This window comes from Mus musculus, chromosome 12 (assembly GCF_000001635.26).
Source record: "Mus musculus strain C57BL/6J chromosome 12, GRCm38.p6 C57BL/6J".
NCBI classification, from domain to species: Eukaryota; Metazoa; Chordata; class Mammalia; order Rodentia; family Muridae; genus Mus; species Mus musculus.
The window spans coordinates 30,197,563-30,223,260 of NC_000078.6; the positions used below are offsets into that span (position 1 = coordinate 30,197,563).

General features: G+C 43.7%; 1 protein-coding gene across 10 annotated transcripts in view; it reads right to left on the reverse strand.

Annotated features, from left to right (window-relative positions):
- The window catches only part of Sntg2 (syntrophin, gamma 2), a 198,911-nt gene that overhangs the window by 23,081 nt on the left and 150,132 nt on the right, over positions 1-25,698 (reverse strand). For 8 of the 10 annotated variants that reach the window (XR_003950053.1, NM_001324520.1, NM_001324519.1 and 5 more), the window contains one exon: positions 3,713-3,805. Coding sequence is in view for 7 of the 10 variants with exons in the window: in NM_001324520.1 (NP_001311449.1) it covers positions 3,713-3,805 (93 nt within the window). In the remaining 3 variants the exon portion in view is untranslated. The remainder of the gene's footprint in view (positions 1-3,712; positions 3,806-25,698) is intronic. The other 2 variants (NR_136915.1, XR_872414.1) reach the window with 1 other exon arrangement.

Here is a 25,698-nt window from a genome sequence, read left to right on the forward strand (position 1 = left end):
TCTAGAAATGTACAAATGTTCTATGGTCTTCTCATTTAGTATCCGGGTAGGGAACATGCTTGGCTATGTTTCCTGCCCTTCCTAATTACTCCTTATGCTGGTGAAATAGCTGGTAAGAATAGACTGATGGCCGGAGACAACGGCTTGTCTCTCCCTGGTAAGAGAAGTGAGTGTTACAGAATTGAGCCATTAGTGTATGAGGGATGTCCATATAAATATTCACTAAACCACAAACAGTTATCAGAATCCTAGCATGGTGTGTGTGCTACTAAGGATAGAACTTAAGGCCTTGTGTATGCTATCATACTCTCCCACCAAATCATATTCCACCCTCAAATTGTGTTTTCTTAGGCCTTTGATATGGAGAGCTACTGCTAAGTCATAGATTTAGCTGTGTCTCAGCAATGATACACAAATGGACTGGTTCAACACTGTGCCTTCAAAGGGTCTCCTTATCACATTCTCTCTCTGTCTCTCTCGTCTCTGTCTTTGTTTCTCTGTCTCTGTCTCTCTGTCTCTGTCTCTCTCTCTCATTCTCTGTATGTAGGCATGCATGTGGAAGCCAGATGGTTAACCTCAGTTGTTTCTCAGGTACCACCCACTTTTTTTTTTCTTTGAGACAGGCCTGCCATTAGGTTGGAACTTACTCAATAGGTAAGGCTGGTTGCCAATAAGCTCCCAGGATTGACCTGTCTTTACCTCCTCTGGATTCCTTAGGTGGGTTCTGGGGCTGGACCCCATGCTTGCAAGGTCAGCACTGTATTGACTGAGCTATCTCTGACCCCATCCTTATCCATGGTATTTTGAGTAAGAGGCAGCCTACTTTGTCTAGCCCAAGGAGGCAGTAACTGGCTTGACATGAATTCTAATGTTTAATGGTCAAGGTTCAGACTGATTAGATAGTCTGTCACCAGGGAGTCCAGTCCCCAAGGGCTCATAGCAGTCATGTGCCACATTATGAAACAAATGATACCATTTAAAACCTTTGAAAGGCTAATTTTCAGGGAAAGATGCTAGATTAAATGTTAAGACCTGTCGTCAGAGCCCCATTTGAGACCTACCATGGGAAGTAAGGACATTGCCTGGTAAAAAAGAGGACAAGGGAGCAGGAAGGGGTTTCAAAGGAAGATGGCTGATGCACGACTTAGTTGATATTGTGTACTGTGGGTTCAACCCTCACACAAGAGCAAGGGGCCATGCAACTGTGAGGTCAAACATGTTGCTTGTAGCCTGTGCAGACCAGCTCAGAACTTCCCCCAGATCCTACAGAAACAGGAAGGGAGCTCCAGAACACTAGACCCCACTTCCATGTCATTAGGAACCGGAGTTCATATCAAGCTCTTCCCTTGCAGTGTTGCTGCCCCTGGCTGCACACGAGTCAGTGGGTAGACATGCTAAGATTCTCACATATGGCCTCTTGAAGACTCTTATGTGTACTGTTCTAGTCCCTGGAGTGACAGGAAGACTGGCTGACCATGAGTAAGCCAGAGACAGAAGCACAAGTAGACCGGCAGTGGAATCTCTAGCAGGCAGTGCTGTGCTGTGCTTTGCTCTTCCTAGGTTAGGGCCTTGACCAGGATCTATTCCGGGATATTGCCAAGTGCAGCACCAAAGACACACATAGAATCCTGAGGACTGTGTGGAGATAGACCATGCAAACCTGCCCTTAAGGTGGAATCCTAAAGGTCTTAGATTTGGTGTCCTGAAGTGCAAGACTGCGTGTCAGAGATGAAGAAGCAGAAACTACGTAGAAGTTCTGCACTTCTTCCTCCACGGTAGATGCTGTAACACCATATGCATCCCAGAAGGACACACTTGGCAAGAGCATTCAGGTCTGGAGTCTGGATCAAATTAGTAGCAAGTGTGGGTTCTGTATTGATCTGTGTGAGTACCATGGTCACAGAAGGTAAGGACTCTTGACAAGGATCAAGAAGTCATTTGCTCACCGACCCTGTGCTACAGCATGAATGGCCTTCGATGCTGGATACAGAATTGAAATCCATCCTTGATATTACATTATTTTATGCAACTGCATTTTATTATTACTACAATCATCATGTGAGTCCATGGGGAAAACATCATGATAATTTCACTTTGAGGAAGTGAAGTGACAATGTTTGTAGTGAGTTTTCAGGTACCAGGGACAAAAGCAGGTTCCTTTTCTGTCTCAGGATTTCTCTACCTCTGAACACAGGCTGCTTGAATATTCTGTATAATGCTCTATCCTGTTCATGGCAGGTGCTAAGCAGCAATTTGGGCCCCCATAATGGACATCCCGAAGTGGCAGAGTACCCTACCCTTCCAGGTACTAGTGAGGAAAAACCGTCTTCAGTTATCTCCATATGTCCCCTAGAGGGCAGACTTGTCCTGGCTGAGATCTTTGTTCTGGAAAAAGGAAGGGCACAGGGAAGAGTTCTAGACAAAGTTGCTGTCTGGGAGTACTTATCAACTGGTTGAGAGACTGGGTCACAAAAGAGCATAGCCTAAGAGGCTCAGATATGGCAGTTTGGAAACAGCTATGAGAAAAAGACTGCTCATTTTTAGAAGCCTTTGATGAGCCTTCACTTCTTCATTGTGGGCTCTGGAACGAAGGGAGGCCAAAGCTGAGCTGGCACAAGGTATGTGGAAAGCAGGTTTCTAGAAATGTTCGTATGCTTAGTAACAGAAATTCAGATATGACCCAGTAGAATCCATGTGTATGAATGAGCTCAAGCCTGAGGCCCCAAAGACCAGACCACATTGCCATCATCCATGTCCAACGACACATCATCAAACTGAAGCTTTATACAACAAGTGAAACTCCAACAGGTCAGGGCTTCCTAAGTGCTGATCAGCAGCAGCTGATCTGAAGGGAACCAAGCTAGCCCGAATGGACAATAGGGACACCCTTTCTGCTCTATTCTGCAAGAGAAACCACAGGAAGCTGTTTCCTGTGAGAGCCATGGGGTTCTGTAATACAGGGTCCCTTGATCCTGCTCAAGCCACCCACAGAGACCACTCTTCTGCTCTGTGGGTCTGCTGTAGGCTTTTATGCTTTGTCCTTGCTAATAAAAGCCAATGAGATCTCTAAACTAAATCTACTGGCGTCCCGCGTTCACAGCAGCATTCCCCACAGGCACAAACATCACTCATTTGTAATTAGCAAAGTAGGTCTTTATAAATATTATGTGAAAGAGCATTGGCTCTTCACATTGGCAAAGGATTTCCTAACACTTATGTAATTTGGAGAACCCTCAGATGATGATGGAAATAATCCAGTGATTTCTACTGCTCACACAGGCGGCATAATCAATACAGCTGGAATCCAGGACAGCATTTCATTCCTGGATGCATTCTACCAACGTGCGGAGTGTACTCTCCCCAAAACCACTCAGGTTTGAAACTACGGTTCTTTTCATTCTGTTCTAGTGTTGTAGGTTTTTTTCTCTTCAAGGAGATTATGAAAACCCATCCTGTGTTTTCCTCTTTCTCCTTCCCTCCCCGTCTGTCTGTCTCTGAATCATAGCTGCCAAGCACCATTTCACTGGACATTTTGCTGTGTGGGTTCTAGGGCTTGTAAACACCCAGAGACCCCAAACTAGCAAGCAGGAAGGCAGATCATATAGGCAGACCTTCATTTCCAGCACAGCTGGTGGGTGCTGCCTACTCTCACACATATCTGAATAGCTGCAAAGGAACAGGCACAGAGCCGCAGGCATTCCCTGCATCTTACCTTTGTCTTACCGTCAAAGCAGGTGAATCCCAGAGCAAAATCCACCGTGAAGCACAGCGTCTCCCCTTGCCAGCTGCACAGATATGTTTTGGACTAGAAAAGAGTATTAATTTTGAGTGAGAGCTCTGTGATAGTTCTGGTTAGCCATAGCAAGGCAGTTGGCACATTAGCTACTTTTAGCCAAAGGACACTGTTTTCAGTCTGAACTCAGCAACTATGTAGAATAAAAAGGCAGGTTTGGGGGTTGCAGGGAACTGCAGAGACACATGTAGGCACTGGGATCTTCCTTGCTTTCGTTTTTAGACAGACAAAGGATGTCTTTAAAGGCATCAGCTAAACAAAACCAAATCATTGAAACATTCCAACAAATATTTGTTCTTCGTTGTTCTTTTAAAAACACTCACTGGACATCTACGTGCTTCAAGTGTTTCACGGTAGTCTATGGCGTATATAGGGCATGTAGAAAGGAACAGTCCTAAAACTGGTGAAGTTGTTTTTTGTCAACTTCAGTTTGTAGGTAAAGTTACCCCAGTCTACAGATGACCTGATGCCATCATTTCTGTGGGAGAAATCGGGGTGCTTTTCACGGGATAGAGATGAAGGTCTTGCTTAGGGACGATGATGGGGCAGGACTTGGTTTTCTGACTCTCTGACATATGTACTCAACACTGGGAAGTCAGGAGGAGCCCATCTCACGTCTGCACTGCTTCTTATCCCTCTACCCAGGGTGCCCTGGGCATCCTCTGCACAGTTACTGACTCTGCCGCTTAGATCTACTCTATTATATTCTCATCCTAGTAACAAGACAGATGCCTTGAATATCATTAAACCATACCAGGGATCCCTGGGGAGGTTGTCACTACATCTTGGCTCCATTCTCTCCTTCACCTCTTACAATGGGCACAGAGAGCAGGCCCACAAAGAAAGGACCCTGTCCGACATAGCTTTACAACCCTTCGTCTCTTTTAGGCTTCACTCAGCTTCCCAGTACTGCCATGTATTCATATCTGCTTCTTGAAACCATGCACACAGCAGCTGCCCACTGCCCCCTCTTCAGGCTATCAGTGTTTTGATGCTGGTAGGAAATGGAAGTTCTAATAAGGGCTCCAGCTCTTCTCTTAGCTCACCTTCCCTAACTTGACTCAGAGCAGAAGAAGTGCTGGGCTTCCTTTTGCAAGTCCATGGCAATTTACGTTCTCATAGTTTTTAGGACTCACTACATGTCTAGAATGTAAATGTAGCGATTATAAACTGGGAGAAAACATTTCTAGGGGACCACTGCCTTCTTGTATCCCAAGCTCTGATGTCATGAGAAGAGTAGAGCTGTGAACCCCTGGGGATACAGCCTGCTCTTTGGAGGGTAGGCAAACACTGTTGTAGAATGTTACAAGCTCATATGTTTCCCCAGCCCCTCGGGGTCTCAGGAAGGACAGGGGAGAGACACGGAAGGTTTGTGCAGAGACTCATCCCTGTGGAATCTCACAGCAGAGCCAGCCAGTGGTTGCCAGACACACAGCCTCTCCTCATTCAGATCTTCAGAGTCTGGCATGGTGTGTGTGCATATGTGCGTTACATCTCAGTACCTCCATTGTGTTGTATAGTAAATCCTTTTCTTCAATATGTTGGAAAAAACCTCAAGTTGACATCTGTTTCCCAGTCCTTTGAAAAGAGTAGGCTTCATGGGCCAACCAGTGGGAGTAGGATATCAGAGTAGTGGTCATAAACATGACCATGTTAAAGGCACCCTTGTGGGCTATTTACATTTAAAAAATACACAAGCAGCTTAAACATTTGAATGTTACCTAAAGGGAGAATTTTTATGACACATGTTTGGAGTTGTTCAAGATATATAGGCTATAAGAATGACTTGCTGAATAGCTTTAGATCTGCTGGTTAAAGTATGGATAAAAGTTACACACAGAACACTGGCAGGCTGGGCAGAGAACTGCCTTATCTCAAGGGAAGCTGCAGCCTGGCATACAACGGCCCACAAAACAATGCTTCATGGTTGTCTGTGGCAGAGGACACCTAAGAAAGCTCTGTGAATAAATTACTGTGCTCAGGAGAGATGTACTAAGTGCCGCCCACTACAAATGCCCAGACTTTAGAACAAGTTTGCAGAGCATTTTAGAACATATTATATGAAAAGGTCAGAGTGGCCTTAATAATAGCTCAAAGTATATGGCTGTGAAGGTCAGCGTTGGAACAAAAGAAAAGGCAGCAGCAAAGAAGAACCAGTGTTTAAGAAAAACCTCAAAAACCTCAAGCACAGAATCACCTGGAACTTTTTTTTTTTTCCCCCAAGACAAAAACCAAATGAAAAGACTAGTGATCAAAAATGCCTTCTCAACTTTGTTCTGGAGAAAGAGCCTTGTTGTGTAGACACGGTGCAGAGTTAGCCCCGTGCAATGGCTCGCGTCCAAGGACGAGACTATGTGAGAAGAATGAACAGTCTGTCGGGTTTAGTGTGGCTTGCCTGCAATGCTGTTTTTTAGGAGGCTGAGGCAGGAAGACTGTTAGCTTGGGCTAGCTTAGCCCATACAGCCAGACTCCGTCTAAGACAACAATAAACATGAGGATGTTAGTGATGGTTATGATAGAGACATCAACACAAGCAACTTGGAAAAGTCCTGGGCTCACACACAGAAAAGCAAGGAGCAGGTCTGATCACATCCCTTGTCAAGCTTGTTTGTATTTGAGGAGGATGTGGTGTGTAGTGTCCTTTCTGGTGCTGTTTTTCTGCCTCTCCCTAGTTGTGTGTGTGTGTGTGTGTGTGTGTGTGTGTGTGTGTGTGTGTGGTGTTTGTATATGTATGCTTGTATGAATGCATATGTTTGTTTTTATGTATGTATGTATGTATGTATGTATGTATATATGTATGTATGCTTCTGCTTTCCCCTCTCCCTTCTCTTCCCTCCCCTCCCCTCCCCTCTCCTCCTCTCCCCTTCCCTTCCTTCCCTTTTGATTCTGAGTAACTGTTTTCAGTTCTTTCCTAAATATTTGGTAGACTTCTCCAATGGAAGCGCCTGGTCCAGATCTCTCTTTCTTGGGGAAGATGATCTGCTTCACCTTGATGGCGTCCTTGATTTTTGTCACCTACTCTATGTATTTGGAGCTCCACAGGCCATGTCTACAAGAAGTCTGCCATGGTCTTTTTCTTTCCCTGTTCTGTTCTTTCCTCTCGTTCCTTCTTATGAGCCTTTGTACAGGCTTGTCAACGTTAATGAGATTTATAGAGAGCCAGCTTTGTGATTGGCCTGAATACTTCTCTGACACGTTAATGATACAATGTTTCCAAGTATTTGAGCATGCTCCTGCTATCTTTCAGTTACTGATTACTGTTCCCCATTTGGTTGGAGAGCACAATGTAAATGGCTTCAGTTCTTATCAGTTTTCTGTGGTTACTTCATAGTCTGGGTATGGTTGATGTTGGTGTAAGTCCCACAACCCTTCAAAATAACCTCCAGTCAGCTACTGTGCAACAGGATGCTCCACTAGGGCTTCTTGCCCTTTGCTGTTGCTTTGTTTCCTTTGGCTCCATCAGCTTTTACTTTGTATATTTTGCAGTTCCGTGTCTGGTGAGCATACATATGTTGCCAAGTCTCCTTGGTCAGGGAGTTGGCTGCTCATCCTCCCACAATTCCTCCTGCTGTAGCATTCTTTGCTTTGAAGTCTACTTGATTTGATGACCCTCGTTTTCCTTTGACCTAAGCTGCATGGTGATATTTGAGGCAGCCTCTCTAGACATCCTATGGTTGGGTGGTACTTGCTGTCTGTGTAAGTTATTTATTTATTTGTACACAGCTTTTAATTGATGAGATTTGTGATGCCTCAGTTTCTGCCTGTAATTTCCTATCTCCTGTTTGCTTCCTTTCTGCTTCATGCCATGTTAAGAAATGTTAGCAATCTGTTTTTATTTGTCTGAAGGGTTTTCACCCCAGAGCCTCATGTCCTGTGTCCACATGGTCTCCCCTCCCTACTCACTTGGTTTAAGCATTTTCACTATGTACATGTGGACTCAGACTGGACAGTTGGTACGACTTTTGCTTCAACCACAACGTGTGAAGATCTCTGCCCTTCTCTTCGCTCTTCCCCAACATTCTGGGTCCACACTCTGGTTTTGTCTTTTCTGTTTAGAGACATTCTCTATCTAGTCCTTTTAGGAATGTCTGCCAGGGACAATTCATCTTCATTCCTCCTTGATTAGGAAATGGCTGGAAAGGCATTTTTAATCTTTGAAAGATATTTTCAATAGCTCTGGGATCTGTAAGACAATGCTTTTGTCCTGGCACTAAAATTTTGGGACCCTTCTGTCTGCCATCATTCTTTTTTTATGAGAAAATTCATGTAATCTCAATTATTTTACTCTGCAATCTTCTATTCTTTCTGGCCAATTTCAAGATACTTTCATTTTTTTATCTGGTTTTCTGGGTTTGATCACGGCAGGCCTCATTGGTGTAGGCTTTGTGTGGCGTTCCTCTTTAGAGTCTGTTCACCCCTTAAATGCGCAGGCTTCTATCTTTGGAAGTTTGGGCCACAGTTTCTTTGAGTATATTTGTCTTTCCTGCTCTCTTCTCTTAGGTCTCTGGTCACAGGCATCATGCCTCAGTCTGTGCCCTGAGTTTGCCTTTGCTCCAATCTGTGCTCTCTCTGTTACTCGTATAGGTGGTTTTGTCAGCTTGGATTTGGCTCCAGCCCCTCCCTCTGCCCTTATCTTACCTCATTGGTTGAGCTTTTAATTCAGTCACAATAATTCCCACATTGACATTTTCTATTTTCTTCTTTCTCTCCCCTGGCGTGTTAGATCTCTTTGTGCTTATGATATTTTTATTTGTTAGAATATATTCATACTTGCTTTTTGAAGCATACATTTTTTAAAGCCACAGCTGCCCTCAAACCTTTCCCAAAATAAGTTTAACATTTCTGAATTTCAATGTTGGCACCTGAGGACTGTCTAGCAAGTCTCTGCGATGTTCCTAGGTCTTGGCACGACAGGTGGTTTTCTTTTGCAGTCTGGGGAGTTTTGTATTATGAGATGTCGGATCTTAGGCAAATGTTCTGCTTGAACCAGTTCCTCGATAGATATTGTCTCAGCAGGGGAGAGGGTGTCAGGTGTGCTAGACACCCAACCCCCCTCTTGGCTTCTACGGATGGTCTGGATTCCTTGTTCACCCTTGACGAAGACAAAAATCCTGGCCAGCCACTTGTCTGCCGTGAGCCCACTGGGAAGGATGTTTGGGCTTTCCCATAGCTGGCAAAGGTATAAATCCTGGCTCAAGAAAATTCCCTACCTCAAAGTCAGAACCATAAAGCAGGCCCAGGGCCTCAAAACCCTGTGAACTATGGAATTTTAGTAAGCAAGCAAGACCCATCACGTGCCTGGATCCAGGGCTTGCAAAACAACCTGGCTTATCTCTCACCTTGCAATTTATTTAAAAAAAAGTAATGATGATGATGATGATGAAGAAACAATTTCTTGGCCTGCTAAAACTGGGCCCTTCCTGGCACTATTCTCCAGTACTGCCCAACCCACCGACTCTTAGACCCTGCATGGCACGTTCTTCTGTACCCTCAGATACTGAGCTGAAGGTTTCTGGTCACCAAACTTTTAGAGCAGTAAAGACTGCTGTAGCTATCTTACATTGAATAGTTGCTATGCAGAGGATTTCTGTTTACCAGGCTGTACCTTTAGCATTGGGCTTTTTTGAGTCTGCCTGTTGGCAGTTCCTGGGTTTCCTGGTCATGGCTTCTTCAGTTCCACGTCTGAGAACGTGAGGCAGAAGGGAACCCAGGAATCACCCACTTGGTTCTTTCTGTCCCAAGGCCTCTGACTAGTTCATTTCTACCATGGTTTGGGTGTAACTGTTCCTGGGATAGATGGATGCACTGAGTAGTGGTCCCTAGGTGGTGGCCCTATTTTGGGAGGGTACAGAAACTTCAGGAGGTAGGACCTAGCTGGTCACTAGAGGTGACTCTTTAGAGGATATTTTGTCCTTGTCATTTCCTGTTCCTCTCTCTGCTTTGTGGATGCCACAAACTGAGCAGCTTTGTCTACAGATCCCCCCCCCCCACCCGCCGCTCCCCCGACCATGATATCCTGCCTTATAACTGGCCAGGAAGAAGTGATCATAAACTGAAGTTCCTGAAACAAAGAGGTAAAGAACATTTCCCTTCCATGGCTCTGTTAGGTGTTCTGTGGTAGTTACACAGAAATGACCAATGGTTTCCTGGTTTCCTGCTCTCAGAGCTACCCTGTACATTATGTGTAATATCAAGGGTTTTATCCTACTTAGTGGAAACAGAAATGGGGGCCCCATGCTACTCTTTAGAGGTAATAGCTCCATAAGGGTATTTGCAAAAATTTTATTTTTTGTTTTTGGTCACGACATGATGCAATGATTTAATAAAAACATTTAAAAACCATTTACTGCAATTGAACTTCCAGGGTAGGTTTTCTGTGACAATCCCTTGGATTCTCCTATATACAGTTCTTTCTAGAAGAGAGAGCAAGCACATGTCTACAGTGGCCACAGTGGTTCTGTCTACTGCAAGTCTACACAGGAGCACAGGAAGGCACACTGCAGCTGGGTGCATGGTGGGGTGTGGAGCCAGCGGGCTCTGCATGCTTCTGTCTGAGCTATCTATCTTCAGGGACCATCCCAACTTCTTCCACCTGTCCCTGAGAAGCGAACAAATCCTTTTCCCCTTCCACTTCTCAAGCATACACCTTACTTATTAGCTACAGTGAACGATGTACAGAGACCCTGTCACCTTCAGCAGGATAGGACAGACCCTGTCCTTACCAAATGCAGAGATTGGGTTTGGAGCTGGCCCATGTCTACAGACAGCTCACCCTTACTACGTATGGGTCACTTGTTAGGGCTGTGCATGGGAGCTTTTCCACCGACACCACATCACAGAGGAACTGAGGCCCAAGCTGAGCGCTATGAGAACTGCAGAGCTTGTGCCGCTCACTGTACAGAGCTGCAGGCTGCTTCTGCTAGCTTCTTTTGGCACAGTGTGCCTGTTGCTAATCAAGACTCCCAGGCCCTGGGAAGGCACAATCAGAAAGGTTCTGAATACCTACCTATGCTTTCATCTCCAAATGCCACTCCAGAAAATTACATGTGTGGTAGTAGCAGGAAAATCAAGATAATTAAGATTTAAAATAGCTCTTTGTACGATTGTGGGTTGTGAACTAAATCAGACTGTGCTAAAATGTAGTTTTAAATAGCACATTTTGGGTTCATTTTCACATATTAAAAAATATTCACACTCTGGTACCATTAAATAAACAAAGGCATGGATATTAGCTTTTGAAATATCATAGAGAACATGGAAGAATGTTTAAATGGAGGCTGATAAATAACAAAGGAGCTGAGGAAGCAATTCTTTTCATTGAGAGGAGCTGGAAGCCTGGGGCTGTTTGGAGACACCAGGGCAGGGAAGAGATTGAAAAGCAGCTGCTGCAGAAGTCCTCAGGGCAGCGCAGACACAGGGCAGCCCTCAAACACTGGCTCACTCTATTCACTTTCAAGTTAGAGTAGACGAGCTATGCTAAGTTCTGCAGATCATAGCCTCTCAGTGAAGTAGGTAGCAGGTATCTTAATTACATTTTAAGGTGCACAGCTTGCCAAAGCAAAGGGAGGGGCTCACTGTCCTTGTCCTAGGGAAGGCTCCTAATCCTGCTCCATACCACTGGAGATCAGAGCTGCAATCACAAGTGCTCACATCCCTTCTAGGTTGCAAAGTGAGACCCCTGGAAAGTATGTTGTGATTCTAAATCAAAGTGAACACAGTGCTAAACAGGAGGTGTGCAGTGTTAGATGCGGACATTAAATAAAGAATACAGAGAGCAACCCAACATTATGCTGTGATGAACTAGAAAAAGAAGACAAGAAGTGGAATAGAAATCTAGAACAATGGAAGAAGATAAGCAACATAAAAAGAAATATAAATAGAGGAGAAAATAGAAAAACAACATAGAACATTTACAGACTCGAAATACAACCTTGCAAAAAGTTTTTTTTTGTTTGTTTGTTTTTTTTTTTTTTTAGAAAGCCCTAAACTTTAGCTGTATTGATGAAATACAAAGAAGACTCAAATAGCCAGTCAGAAATCAAACAGGGCATATAGTTACTGATTTTGCAGAAATAAATATAAGAAAACACTAACAATTTCACACAAATAAACTAGATAAATTAGATGAAATGAGTGTGTTGCCATGAGATCCACAATCTTCTGAGACTGAATATTATGAGGAATCATGTATGTAGCTAGGAAAGGTGCTGAGCCACAGCTAACAGCCCAGTCCAAAGGAAACCAACAAACCACTCTGCACCACTGGTAAAGGCTACCGAATATCTAAAAAGGAATGCAAATCTCTTCAAAACTTAAAATTTGGTGTTTCCAGGCTTATCCTCTGAGATCTGCCTGATTTTGGTGCCAAAGCCAAAGCTTCTCCAGGAAGAGAATAAAGATCAGCGTTTCTGATGGATACCGACGCACAAGTTTACCAGGAACAAGAGCAGCCAGAATCCAACAACGCATTACTCATTGCGACAAAGTGGTGTTTATCTGTTAAAACAACAACAACAACAACAACAAAACCAAAAACAGATAGTGGGACACCAGAAACGCAATCAATGCCCTGCAGTATACTTAAAAAGGAGGGAGGAAACTTTGCTATTTCAATTCACCTAAGAAAGGTACTGGCACAAGCCAACACCACTCTATGATTCAGAAAAAGAGACAAAGATAATGATACAAAGATAATGAAGCAGCCACATGTAAGAAGGGCTGCGTGTGAAATCCCACAGCTAAAATTAGTGGTGAAAGGCTGGGAGGTTCTCTGTCTCTGAAAGAAACAAAAGGTGTACAAACTGGAAATAAAGAAAAGCATAAACTCATCTTTGTTCACAAATGGCATGATCTTTTATGCAGAAAGTCTTTAAAAATCAACAAAATTGATCAGTAGTCATGCCTAGAAAAGAAGCAATGAAAGCCAATTATGTTTCTACATGCCAACCATGAACAGCCTTAAAAAGGTAATAAGGAAATAATCTCATTTTTAATTACATCACACACACACACACACACACACACACACACACACACACACACACACATACACATATAATCTTGCTCATTGTGACAACCTTGGGCATTCTGTTGAGTATTCCAAGTGCTGTCTGTGAGGATGATGCTGTTAGTAGTGTTCTCATTTAGCTTTCCAATCAACACTATTGCTTCAGTTTTCCATCCTGCACCGATTGCTCAATCCAGAACAGCTTGCTCCTGTCCTACTGCCTGAGGCCACAGCTCATGGAGATGGCTTCAATGTTCTCTTGTCCCAAGTGTGGCTTCCCATATTGCTTCCATGACCCGTGTCTTTTGATCTTAATAATTTGGGTGTGGGGCAGTGAGCATAGCCACTGGAAGGCATGGCATCTGTGGTTTCCCCAAGGCCCATTTACCTTTGAAGCCCCTGGCTCTGTGTAGCAAGAGATCCCTGGTGAACAGGCTCACGAGGAAGGGAATAAGGAAGGTCCATAGCAATAATAAAGGCCATTTGTTGACACATTTTCTTTCAACTTGGTTGTCCTGGTTTGTTTATTTGTTGCCAATGTGACACAAGTAGAGTTGTCAAAGATAATAGCCTACCTCTTCTGTAAAGCTACCACCAATTTTCCTTTGGTTTATTCAGAAAACACATGACATATTTTATAAAGGTCCACAAATAAACTGTAAAATATAGTGGTTTGGAATGTATTACAAAAGAAAATGCAGCCCGTTTTTAGGTGGCTTTGTAAATTTTGGGAGTACTTGATCTGTGAGAGCATTCCTTGAGGATCTGGGGTTCTAGTGATAAAGAAAACAGGATGCTGGTTACCTTGAACTTGTGTCCTGGAAAGCCATCTGGACTCTACTGTTAGACACATTACTAGGTCAATGGTCATCTATCCCTCCACCATCCACCAGAATGGGATTGTTAAAACCTAGAGACCAGAAGCTTCAAGATGAAAGCAATTAATAAAAGCTAATTTGGCAGGCTCTTCTGGAGAAGGAAATGTTAATTGAAGGATTAGATTAAACCCTGAAATATAGTAAGTTACAGAAATAAAAACAGTACCACCAGTAACCCAATTAAATTAAGCAATGATGTGCTTTAGGGAAATACGTTGCCAACTCTAACCCAATATAGGCTCCAGCAGCTTTTGGATAATATTCAGAGAAGTTAATATGCCAAGAAAAATGCTAGGTAAGAGACTTCATCACCTCAGGTCATGATATATTCTGGATTTAATCACTGAGCCACCATACAATGACACTATCCTAGATTGACCTCAACATACCGAATAGCCACATAGCAACTGTTGGTATCCGGAGTGGGGAAGCATCACATGATGTCCCTGAGCATTGTAAAGTTGTCAGGAAGTCAACATGGGCCTGAACAAATGGAAAAGACTGTTGTACTCCAAGTGTGGTAAGTCTAACCTGCTAGAGCACAGGACAGTTTAGAATTCCCCATGGTATCATGGTAGAAGTATCCAGAGAGAACACACCCTGTAGGTCTGGCTTTGATCCTGAAAGATAGTCCTAATGGAAGGATGTTTGGTTCTTCTTCAGGAATCCTTGTTCTCAAATGTGTAATGTAGACCACTGAAAGTCAGCGTGGAGTGGATAAGAAAAGTATACAGCAGAGAAAACATGGTTCCTAGACATTGCTCATCAATGCTGATGGGCACAGGCAAATCACATTGGACAGAGCCTGATCCAAGACAGTAACCAAAAGGACTTCAAGATCAAGTAGTGGCAAAGGGGATAGAGGTATAAATGTGTCCCTCCTTGGCAAATCAGGATCCCAGCAGCTTGAGAGGACACTCAGAAACCATCCTGCCTTCCTTGCTGAGAATGTGGGCTCCATAGTGAATGCTGCTTGTTGGCTTAGAAGATGACCTCTATAACTGCTCCTATCTCCATGTATGTATTCTATGCCTCCTGCGGATGCTTTGAACCTAACACAGATGGAATATGTGCTTGCCTATCATCACAGGATGCCATGATGTACAAGGTGAGGCTCCCAGGTGAGGACTCAAATGGCTTCAACAACTCCATTCTGGCTCTGTTGGCGGCATTAAAAATGAAGGGACCAATACTCTAGAAGCAAGGACTGAGGAACAGTGCTAAGAAGAGATGTTTCAGAGGGTGCATACTATGAAGAAAAGGATCTTAAGATAAAACCAGGTGGATCCTCTTGGTATACTAGCTACTTGTATGTTGCTGTGATAACAGTATGATCAAGGCAACCTAGAGACAGAAAAGTTTATTTGGGCTTATGGCTCCAGAGGGATCAACTCAAATGGCTTCAACAACTCCATTCTGGCTCTGTTGGCGGCATTAAAAATGAAGGGACCAATACTCTAGAAGCAAGGACTGAGGAACAGTGCTAAGAAGAGATGTTTCAGAGGGTGCATACTATGAAGAAAAGGATCTTAAGATAAAACCAGGTGGATCCTCTTGGTATACTAGCTACTTGTATGTTGCTGTGATAACAGTATGATCAAGGCAACCTAGAGACAGAAAAGTTTATTTGGGCTTATGGCTCCAGAGGGATCAACTCCATGATGACCAAGCATATGGGGCAGGCAATGTGGCTGGAAAAGAGTTGAGAGCTCACATCTTGAGCTTCAAGCAAACAGTAGAAAAGAGGGAACTAGAAATGATGGGCAGCATTGACACCTCAAACTCTGCTCCTAGTGATACACTTTCCAATGGGGGCCACACCTCTTGCACCTACACAAACAGCACTGCCAACTGGGAGGCAATTGTCATATAAACTACCACATTGCTTATGACTGAGAAGAAAAAATTAACTGAAACAGAGGCATTGAGCTAGCCTGAAGCTGAGCATTTTAAGAATACTGGTCAATTTCTGATTTCAAAGCATGCAACACTCTCAAACACCATTTCCAACTGAAAGAGTAAGTAAGCGCAAGGATGATGAGTGAAGAATTCATTGGAGACACTTTCATCCAAAAGGATAGCATGAGCAGACACATATAGAAGTATATAGTGCTACAGTTGTTTTAAATTAAAAATGGGATTTTTATATTTGAATGTAACTCAGGTATACCAAAACTTCGTTGTTTTTTTATTTAGTAGATTCACACTTATGTCTTTGTAAAAAGAGGATCACAGGCATCTTTATTGCTCCTAGAATGGGGTATGGAGGAACGTTATGGAGGACATCTCAAGAGCAGTGGGGAGGTAGGGTGCATATAACTCCCATGCAGGCACCTGTTATAATCATATTCATTATACTTAGGGAATTGTTGCAGTGCATTTCCCACTACCTTAGCTAAATGCTGCAGATTGGGTAACTAACAAAGACAAGTTCATGGATTCATTTTTATTTTCTGTTTACATGTACATATGTGTACAGATTTATGTGTAAGGATTCATGTGTATACATGTAGGGAGACCAGAGGACAATTTCAGCTGACACTCCTCAGGTTCTCTGAAGCTTCTTTGGGAGAGAGGGTCGCAGGCCTGGAACTTACCAAGCAGTCTAGGCTTGCTATTACGGAGTGGAGCTTCTTGTCCTTGTCTCTCCAGGGCTGGGAGTACCAGTAAGTCACCACACACAGCTTGGTTTTAATGTGAGTTCTACATATCTAACTTGGGTCCTCATGCCTCGGTGCAGGCACTTTCCAGACAGAGACATCTCCACAGTCCAGAAAGGCTCATTAAGCTCATGGTTTGGAGATCTGCTTATCCAGAGATAAAGGTTATCTCAGTGATATGGAGACCACAGAGTCCCATAATAGCATACAAGACATTGAGACAGTCTGTTTTTTTTCTCCAACAGACCCAACTCTATATAACTCATAAACCTGCTAATCTGCTAATTTATTAATCCCTGAAATGCTCTATCAACTAGAGCAGAGTCCTCATGACCCAATCATCACTTAAGTGTCCTGCTTGGCCTGTCTTCTTTATACCTGTCCAAGAGACTATATTCAAGGTAAAGATAAATTTTTAACTATAGCAACAATCCAGAAACAGGGTGTTCCAGGAAGGGTATAGGACATGACGTGTGCACATTAAGACTGAGCTTCAGTGTTGGAAATCTTTCTCCTGAAGAAATAATATTAGAAATGATAGCAAAGTCACAATACTGAGCCCTCCTGTGCTGGAAGTAAAGCATCATGGCTACATAGAGCAATGAAGTGTTGCACACCTGCCACATGGTGTTACTTCATTTTGTCCACACACTTGCTCATGAAGGTAAAGCCCACTGGATAAGCAAAGATGCTGGTATGGCATGTCCTTGGCTCTGAGGACCTAATCTCCACTTAAAACAAACATTCTTCCCTAAGGTGCAACCTGCTCCTGTGTAAATACAGACTGATATTACTCAGATCATGTTTGATTTCACAGCAGCTACTACACTATGAGTGCTGTGTCCTCAGAAGTCCTTGTGGCACCTTCTGGTGTCCTCAAATAACAATTAGGCACAGACCACACTCACATAGATACAGGCATGATAAGGCAGCCAACAGCATAGACCCTAACATGCTTGTGCTTTTGTGATTTGACCATATGTGACACCCTCACTCTGATGAGAACATTTATTTACCTAACCCAAGAATGATTACATGTTGGTATTCAAGTTCAAGGGTCATAGGCCAATTTCCTGGCTTAGGTGCTAGCTTGGGTTCACACTGTACTGTCTGGCTTCAACTAGAATTGTGACTCCTGAGGAATGCAGAATCCACGGCATAAGGTGATAATTCAGTAAGTGTCTGCTGTAAGGGAAAACATGCCCCACTGAAAACACCCCGTTATCTCTTAGAAGGAGGTAACTGTTGTGCAACTAGTAACTAGAGGGAAGACACTGAAAGGGAAACCAACTTATTTTCGAACACAGCAAAGATGAAGCAGACTGTCCTCAGGCAGGCAGGCTGCAGAGGCCACTGGACACCCATTTCTCTGCTCCCAGCATGACATCTTCTCCCATCCTTTGTCTGAATGTATCTTGTAGGGGTCTCCAACTGCAGAGTTACCCTACTGAGGTATTTGAGGATGAGGGCAGCCCAAGTGTGCCTTTTTCAGTGTGACTGATCTGTGCCACTGGGCAGATAGTTCTGGGCCAGCAACCAGGGAGAGGTCGGGGATCAGTTGTCTATCTGCCCCAGTGGCTTCTGTCTGTCTAGTCTCTGATCTGAATGAATCCTGAGGCTTCTTTTCCTAATACCTGGTGACCTGGTTCTCTTGACTCCATTGTCCCGCTGCCCAGTATAACAGAATTGTGTTCTACCCCATTGGTAGAAGAAGACAAGGAAGCTGCACAGGGCTTTGTCCAGAAACTACACATTCCTACCTATGGGGAAAAGGATAAGAGTTTCATATGCATATAGACTGGGGCCAACAGTGGGAGGGGAGACGCAGCCGGGGGATGGAGAGAGAAGGGCTAAGGCAGCTCAGGGAGAAGAGGTAATGAGGGTAAGAGATGCTAGGCCTGAGACAAGAGGCTGTGGTGCCTTTAACTGGAGGGTGTTCTAACCACAGCGCTCAGGGTGTATTCAGACTCTTGTTGGAGTCTAAGGAGTTGGCGCACTTTCTGGCTGTGGCCAGTCATGAGGCAGGCCCAAGAGGAGGCTAGCAAACCTGAAGAGAGACTGCATGCAGTAGAGTCAGTGACTAGCTCACTACAGAGGAGTCTCCACTGTCGTTTGCTCTCCACGCTGTTTACACATGCATGGGAGTAGACGAAAGATGGAAGGGGCAGCTAAGCTTTAGTTTGCACAGCAAATTCATGTCTCAAAACAACAAGAACGTCAACAGATGAGCACAGCAGCAGACAGGCGAAGAGCTTTAGAAGAGTTAACACTGTTACAGCTTTTCCTTCCTTTGCTTAGGTTCGTATTCCCATGGCACTGAGCGCAACAGCAACATCCATCAATATTCTAACGAAGCACCTTTGCTCAAGGGCCAAGGTCTTCTTGAAGTGACTAACTTTGCTCTTCCACAAAGTCACAAGGAAAAAAAATGTGTTGGAAACAGCTGCTTCCAGGCAATAGGAGACAAGCTTGGCCACTATATACCTGGTTTGAGCTGTGTACACCACACACGCACATGCACACACAAACATGTCACACAAACACAACACACACACACACACACATACCACATACACACACATCACATACATACACACAAACAAACACACAAATACCACATACATACAAACACTACACACAAACACACACACCACATATACACACTGTCTAGCTTTAGTCAAGCCCCAAACTCTACATTCAATGATAGTCTAGCCTCAGAAGACACTGAGGCCATCCATGGTCAGCAGCATCATTGACCTCCAAATATTCATCCAGTATTGACTAGGACTTCGGGCTGTTTCCTTAAATGGCTGAAGAGGTTTTTCAGGTATGATAGTGGGGAAAAAAAGACGCTCATAAAAAGAATCTGGGTCATCAGTTAAATATCCTGAGCCCTTACCACAGAAAACCTGCTCCCAGAACAGACCTATCTCTGGCTTTACAGATAGAGCAGAGCCAGGGCAGAGGTACGGGGTGACACTTTTCTGCCAGTAGCTGGGTGTGGCTCTCTAAACCCAACCCTGTCCTTCAACCCACAGAGCTGTGGGAGGGAACACCCTAGGGCCAGGTAAGCCACAACGCATATGGTGACTCCTGTGGCAATAAGCCCAAGCACCCCTGCCCAGTCTGTCAGGATATTTCCATTGTCCTGTGATTGTTAGCAAATCCATTATCTTATTTCACTCTCGAGGTTGGCTGAAAATCCAACCATATCCGTGCCTCGATCTCTGTTGCTTTACATTTCATATTTGCCTTTTCCAAATGGTTTCCTAAGAGGTGTTTGTGTTGGGCAAACAGAAACACAATTCAAGTCTATCTCTATGTGCAAACACCAGGAGGGGCAGCTACTGCTCAATGCTTTCATGGATATGTATTCTTGCATTGCTTACCATCCTGACAGGAGGAGTTGGAGCTGAGCTCACCTCTCCCGGGCTCTCCTTTCAGGAACCATTAGCATTAAACACATCTGATGATCTCTCTGGAGGTTAAGAATTAATCCCAGAGAATAAGTGGGTAATGCTAAAGGTGTGGTCAACATGGCCTCCCACATACCTCTTCCGTCACGACAGACTATACCTCTATAGGCAAACAGTGGTAGATAGCTGTGAATTGTGAATATCTGAGTTCAGTGGGTCCTATAATACTGTAATATGCTTTGACAAAGATAGAATTCTAATAGAATTCTAAAAGTCAATTAGATTTAAATTAAAAAATTGTTACTTGTGTATATCCATGATATATGTGTGGAAGTACATGTGCAAAGGCTTACAGGTAAAGACTAGAGGGTGATTTTATGCACATAGTTCTCTCGGCTCACCTTGAGATGGAGTTGGGGATTTGAACTCAGGTCCTCAGGCTTGCATGGCATATACTTTGCATCCTGAGCTATGTAGCCAGCACAGATTTTAAGGGAAAATTTTAAGAATGTGTATCAAATAATAATATCCCTATGAAGTCAATGTTCCCTTAATGGTGAAGAGTATCTCACAGAGAATGTTCAAGCAAGTGAATAACAGGAAAGGTTCAATGTGGATGTATATGGTTCAATGTGGATGTATATGGTTCAATGTGGATGTATATGGTTCAATGTGGATGTATATGGTTCAGTGTGGATGTATATGGTTCAATGTGGATATATATGGTTCAATGTGGATGTATATGGTTCAATGTGGATGTATATGGAACTTTAAGAAGGAGACAACCCCAGGGTCTGTTCTGTGGTCTGAGAATCAACAGGAGAATGCTAGAGAGGAACAAAATACCATTTCAAGAGTAATGGGCATTATATTTATGGTTTTAAATTAAAATAAAAACCAAGCTAATAAGCTACTCTGTAAATAGTTCAGCAAGCCAGAACCGAAGTACTCTGCTTTGTGTACAAAATTAAAATAAACTAAAACTTAATTGCTTTTGGTCGCAAAGCGGTGATGATCTTTTAATCATCCCATTAATCTAGCCCAGCCACTCTTTAGTATTCCATTCAGTATCTCACTGGCTCTTTTTTTCCTTTAAGAATAAACAATAAAACATATTTGTAGTAGTCATGTGGTATTAGAATTCTCTTGCTAACACTGAGTTTTGAAATAATTCCAAGATTACGATTTCCCTAAAAATTATCTGGAAAATTAATGGAAGCATTTAGGGAATTGCATTTTGCATATTCCAATGTGAAGTGTATTTTAAACGTTAATTGGCTAAATTACTGGTACCACTCAGGAGATAAATAGTAATCGCTTTAGAAACAATATGCAAAAGGAAGGCAGGTTTGCTTTCCCATCCTCTGACAACCTCAAATCAACAATGTCAGGTCAGCAAATGTCTACTTCCCTGGGTTTCTCTACAGCACATTCTCTTAGATATGCAGTCACGATGTGCAGAAAGTATATTGTCCTCTAAGCTCATGCTATCTGTGGTGGTCAGAACCAGCTCTCCCTGTCTGTCCCTTTTGCCTACAAGGTGGGAATACCTCCTGAAGGAAGTGGTCCCAGTCAGCTGCTGTTCACTGGGACCCTACACTATGGGTAGCTCATCAGAGAACCCATCAGGCAGAAAGATCAAAGATTTGCCACAGTACGAACGTCAATGCAAATAACGAAACTAGAGAAGTGAAGATTCCAGTAGTAGCAGAACAACTCACACACTGAACTTTCATTTCTATACATCGCCCTCCCTTGGATTTTTACTTGGGCTTATTTGCCCATTCCTGAAGAACACTGATGACTATTTCATGTTTGTTTTCTCTGGTGACAGAAGACATGGCTACCTAATTTGGAGGAAGAGGGTGGAAGCAAGAAAAAAAAAGAATTAATACTTGAAGAATGAATGAGGACCTACATAATTCAAGAAATGAAGGATAGAGCAGATAAGACAGTCCGTGTTAAGTATGGGCAGGTCTCACCAGTATGCCCAGTGTATATCCCTGAGCTATGATACTCTGGTCATTTTCTGGGTTCACCCTAATTGAGGTTACCTAGTATGTGTAAAGGGTTGGAGAACATATGACATTTGGAAACTTATCCATCCCAATGTAGTTCTGGGTTAGTTTAGAACTGAGATAAATGTCCTCTACTTTTCAGACAGCTTTGAGGGTCAACTGATGTCATTTGACCAGTAAAATCATGCCAATGGTTTAATGATATCCAGTAGATTTGGTGTACCTTGGTGTTGGAGAGGATTCTGCTAATTGGGAAGCTATGCCAGCATTATCTCTGTCTCTTTCCAACCAGAAGTCTTTTTTTTTTCCTTTTTTTAATTTAATTTTTTTATTAGATAGTCTCTTCATTTACATTTCAAATGATATCCCCTTTCCTACTTTCCTCTCTGAAAGTCCCCTATGCCCTCCCTCCTGATCTGCTCTCCAACCCACCCACTCCCACTTCCTGGCCCTGGCGTTCCCCTGTACTGGGGCATATAAAGTTTGCAAGACCAAGGGGCCTTTCTTCCCAATGATGGCCAACTAGGCCATCTTCTGCTACATATGCAGCTAGAGACACGAGCTCTGGGGGGTACTGGTTAGTTCATTTTGTTGTTTCTCTTATAGGGTTGCAGACCCCTTTAGCTCCTTGGGTACTTTCTCTAGCTCCTCCATTGAGGACCCTGTGATCCAATAGATGATTGTGAGCATCCACTTCTGTATTTGCCAGGCACTGACATAGCCTCACAAGAGATAGCTATATCAGGGTCCTGTCAGCAAAATCTTGCTGGCATACGCAACAGTGTCTAGGTTTGGTGGTTGTATATAGGATGGATCCCTGGATGGGGCAGTCTCTAGATGGTCCTTTCTTCTGTCTCAGGTCCAAACTTTGTCTCTGTCACTCCTTCCATGGGTATTTTGTCCAATAAGAAGTCTTAAAATGAGCCAGTCATGTATCCTCAGTAGATCTCCCAGTGCTTGCCTTGGGGCTGAGCTCCGGCTGCATGTCTTCAGGGGAGGAAGATCCTCTTCTAGGACTCCATTATGCAGTTGTAGCCAACTTCCCTGCAAAATGCATGCTGTGGCACCCGACATAAGAGGCTTCACCAGCTCCTTTCCTGGTATCCTCACAGAGGCCACGTGAACAACTAGCTGTTGTCTCTGGTGTCACATATCATCCAATAGATGAATCCCTTTCCATCCATGAAGTCAGATTTCAATTGATTAATATGGCTTTGGAGTTGTTGCAGGTTTCAGTTGTTATAAATGCAGTTGTTTTGAGCACTTTCCTGAACGTCTAGGTGAGCAGGGCACTACTGACCTATGGTAGGTATTAGTCCATATTGAAGGCTCTGACAAGCCTGGAACATAGTTCAACTTTCTAAGAGCGAGACTCCTTCAACATTATACTTCTTCAACCTTATAGGTAGACAACTCCTCCTTCTCCTCCTCTTCTTCTTCCTTCTTCCTTCTTCCTTCTTCTTCTTCTTCCTTCTTCTTCTTCTTCTTCTTCTTCTTCTTCTTCTTCTTCTTCTTCTTCTTCTTCTTCTTCTTCTTCTTCTTCTTCTTCTTCTTCTTCTCCTTCTCCTTCTCCTTCTCCTTCTCCTTCTCCTTCTCCTTCTCCTTCTCCTTCTCCTTCTCCTTCTCCTTCTCCTTCTCCTTCTCCTTCTCCTTCTCCTTCTCCTTCTCCTTCTCCTTCTCCTTCTTCTCCTCCTTCTCCTCCTCCTCCTCTTCCTCCTCTTCTCCCTCCTCCTCCACCTTTTGTTCCCCCCCCTCCTCCTTCTTCTTGAGTCAATTATTGGCCACACATTCTCCTCTGAGAATTCCTGATAAATGAGCTGGTGATGACTGTCTCCAAATCAGCCTTCCCTGCTTTTAAATAACTCTATAATTAGGACACACATCTTGTCACTATCACAATGGTTGGGCCCTGTCCTGTGTTCTACTTACAGGAGGATAAACCAGGGTAAGTATCTCACTTATCTCTAGACTGTCCACGAATGCTTTCCTGGCTACACAGGCCTAGATTTTTACAAAAGAAAAGACCAAAAAGCTTCTCCTGAATGTCAGGAGGCTCGCTGGGCTCCACCTCATTCCAGGTTCCCTACGTGCAAGCCGCTGGGAAGACCATTCACCTGCACAGCTGCAGGTAGGCGGACCTTCAGAGGATTCTGAGTAAAGGCAAAATGTGTGACCTTGGATGACAGCAATCACAGAGGCCACACCCCATTTCACGTGTCACTACTTCCTCCCTTACTGTTTTATATGGGACCACTGAGAGTGGCCAAGTGCATATAACATAAATGACGCCCCAACAATCATATCAACTCTGGTGTGGGGACACTTCTGAGTATACTTTGAAAACAAAGAAGAGTTTGCAAACGCTGGAGATCAGGTAGATATGCAAAGCCCCTTCCAGAAAATCATGTTTCACTCCTAGAGACGTCATGCAGTCAGTTCCCATGGGCAACAAAGGGCCTTTGATGTGAAGCACAAGAATAAGGATATCAGAGCATCAAATGTCACTACTGAGGCCTTGATCTTCCTGCACTCTGAACCTTGCTGCTCACTGCCCAGCAAAGGCATCACAGAGGACTTGGCTGTCCTTTCTGTTCATTCAAAGGTGAGAGGCATCCTCCAGCAGGGAGATGTGTAGATCAGCCTGTTCCATCTGCTGGAGCAGGATGGTGGTGGTGGTGATGGTGTGGAAAACAAACTCCATCACAAAGGCTCTGATACAGAGACAGGATGTGCACATCGGTGTTTCCACAACCATGAACGAAGGCCTGTAGCTAGGTGTAAGCGGTACTCTTCAGACAAACCTCTTAGGCCCGAGTCTCCACACCTTTCTTCCTTCTCACCTATAGTTACTGGACACTCAGTGAGATAGTGTCTTTAGTAGCAATTCACCTTGAGTTAATCTAACCCATTTGCTCTTCTTAAGTTGCCCCCATGCAGTTTAAAAATAATTCCCTTCTTCTCCCACCCCCACTTTCTATTCCATAGCCTTAGGTGTTGGCTATAGAAACAATGGTTGGAAAACATTAAGTAGGAAATACTTGAAAGAATTCATGTGTTTAAATTATGTTCTGTTCTGAGTGGTGTAGTGAAGTCCTGTTTCATCTCCCTCAGTTCAACACAGGAGGTGAACCCTCTCCTGGTCCACCATGTCCATGTAGTGAGTATTACCTTCCCATTAATTGCTTAGAAGTTGTCATGACCCTCCCATCCCCCAACCCTGGTGACATTTCTTGTTGTACAGTTCTTTTATGGTAGCCTGAGCCTATACCACCTACTACAATGGCTAGGTTGGCACCTCCTTTCCCTCCGTCAGGTAGGCACTGCATCATCTTACATCATCATGCATCATAGCAGGGGGATGAAGACAACACAGGAGCCTATTACAGGAGAAATGGACCTCCTTACATAGCTCACTACCTGTCACTGCTACATATACTGTGTCCATGTTATTGCTTATCTCTATAACTTATACCTTAACATAGGTAGACATGCACAAGTAAACACTGAATATAGGATTCAATACATCCAAGGTTTTGATAACCACCTGGGGGCTTTGGAACACAACCAAAGAGCTTGAAGGCTCGGGAGATGTAAAAACGAAGACATGGCACTGATTTACCACAGGTTCTGAGATGCATGTGCTTTAAAAATCTTTGGGGAGTATGGGATTCCTCTTGTATTCAGATCCCCTTGTCTTTCAGAAAGTCTGCAGTGTCCTGACTGCCTGCTTGGCATCCATGCCCAGGTTCTCTTTTCCCATAGGGCTCTCATAACTGAGATGCTTCTAGCCCCCTCTGCCACTATGCTTCAGGGGAACTAATATCTTCCCTGTTCCTAAAGTGGAGGGTAGTAGCAGAGATCCGTTAGCATATGGTGTTCCCTATACCACTGTATGGTTTGATGAGCTCCTGTTCCAAGCTAGCAGA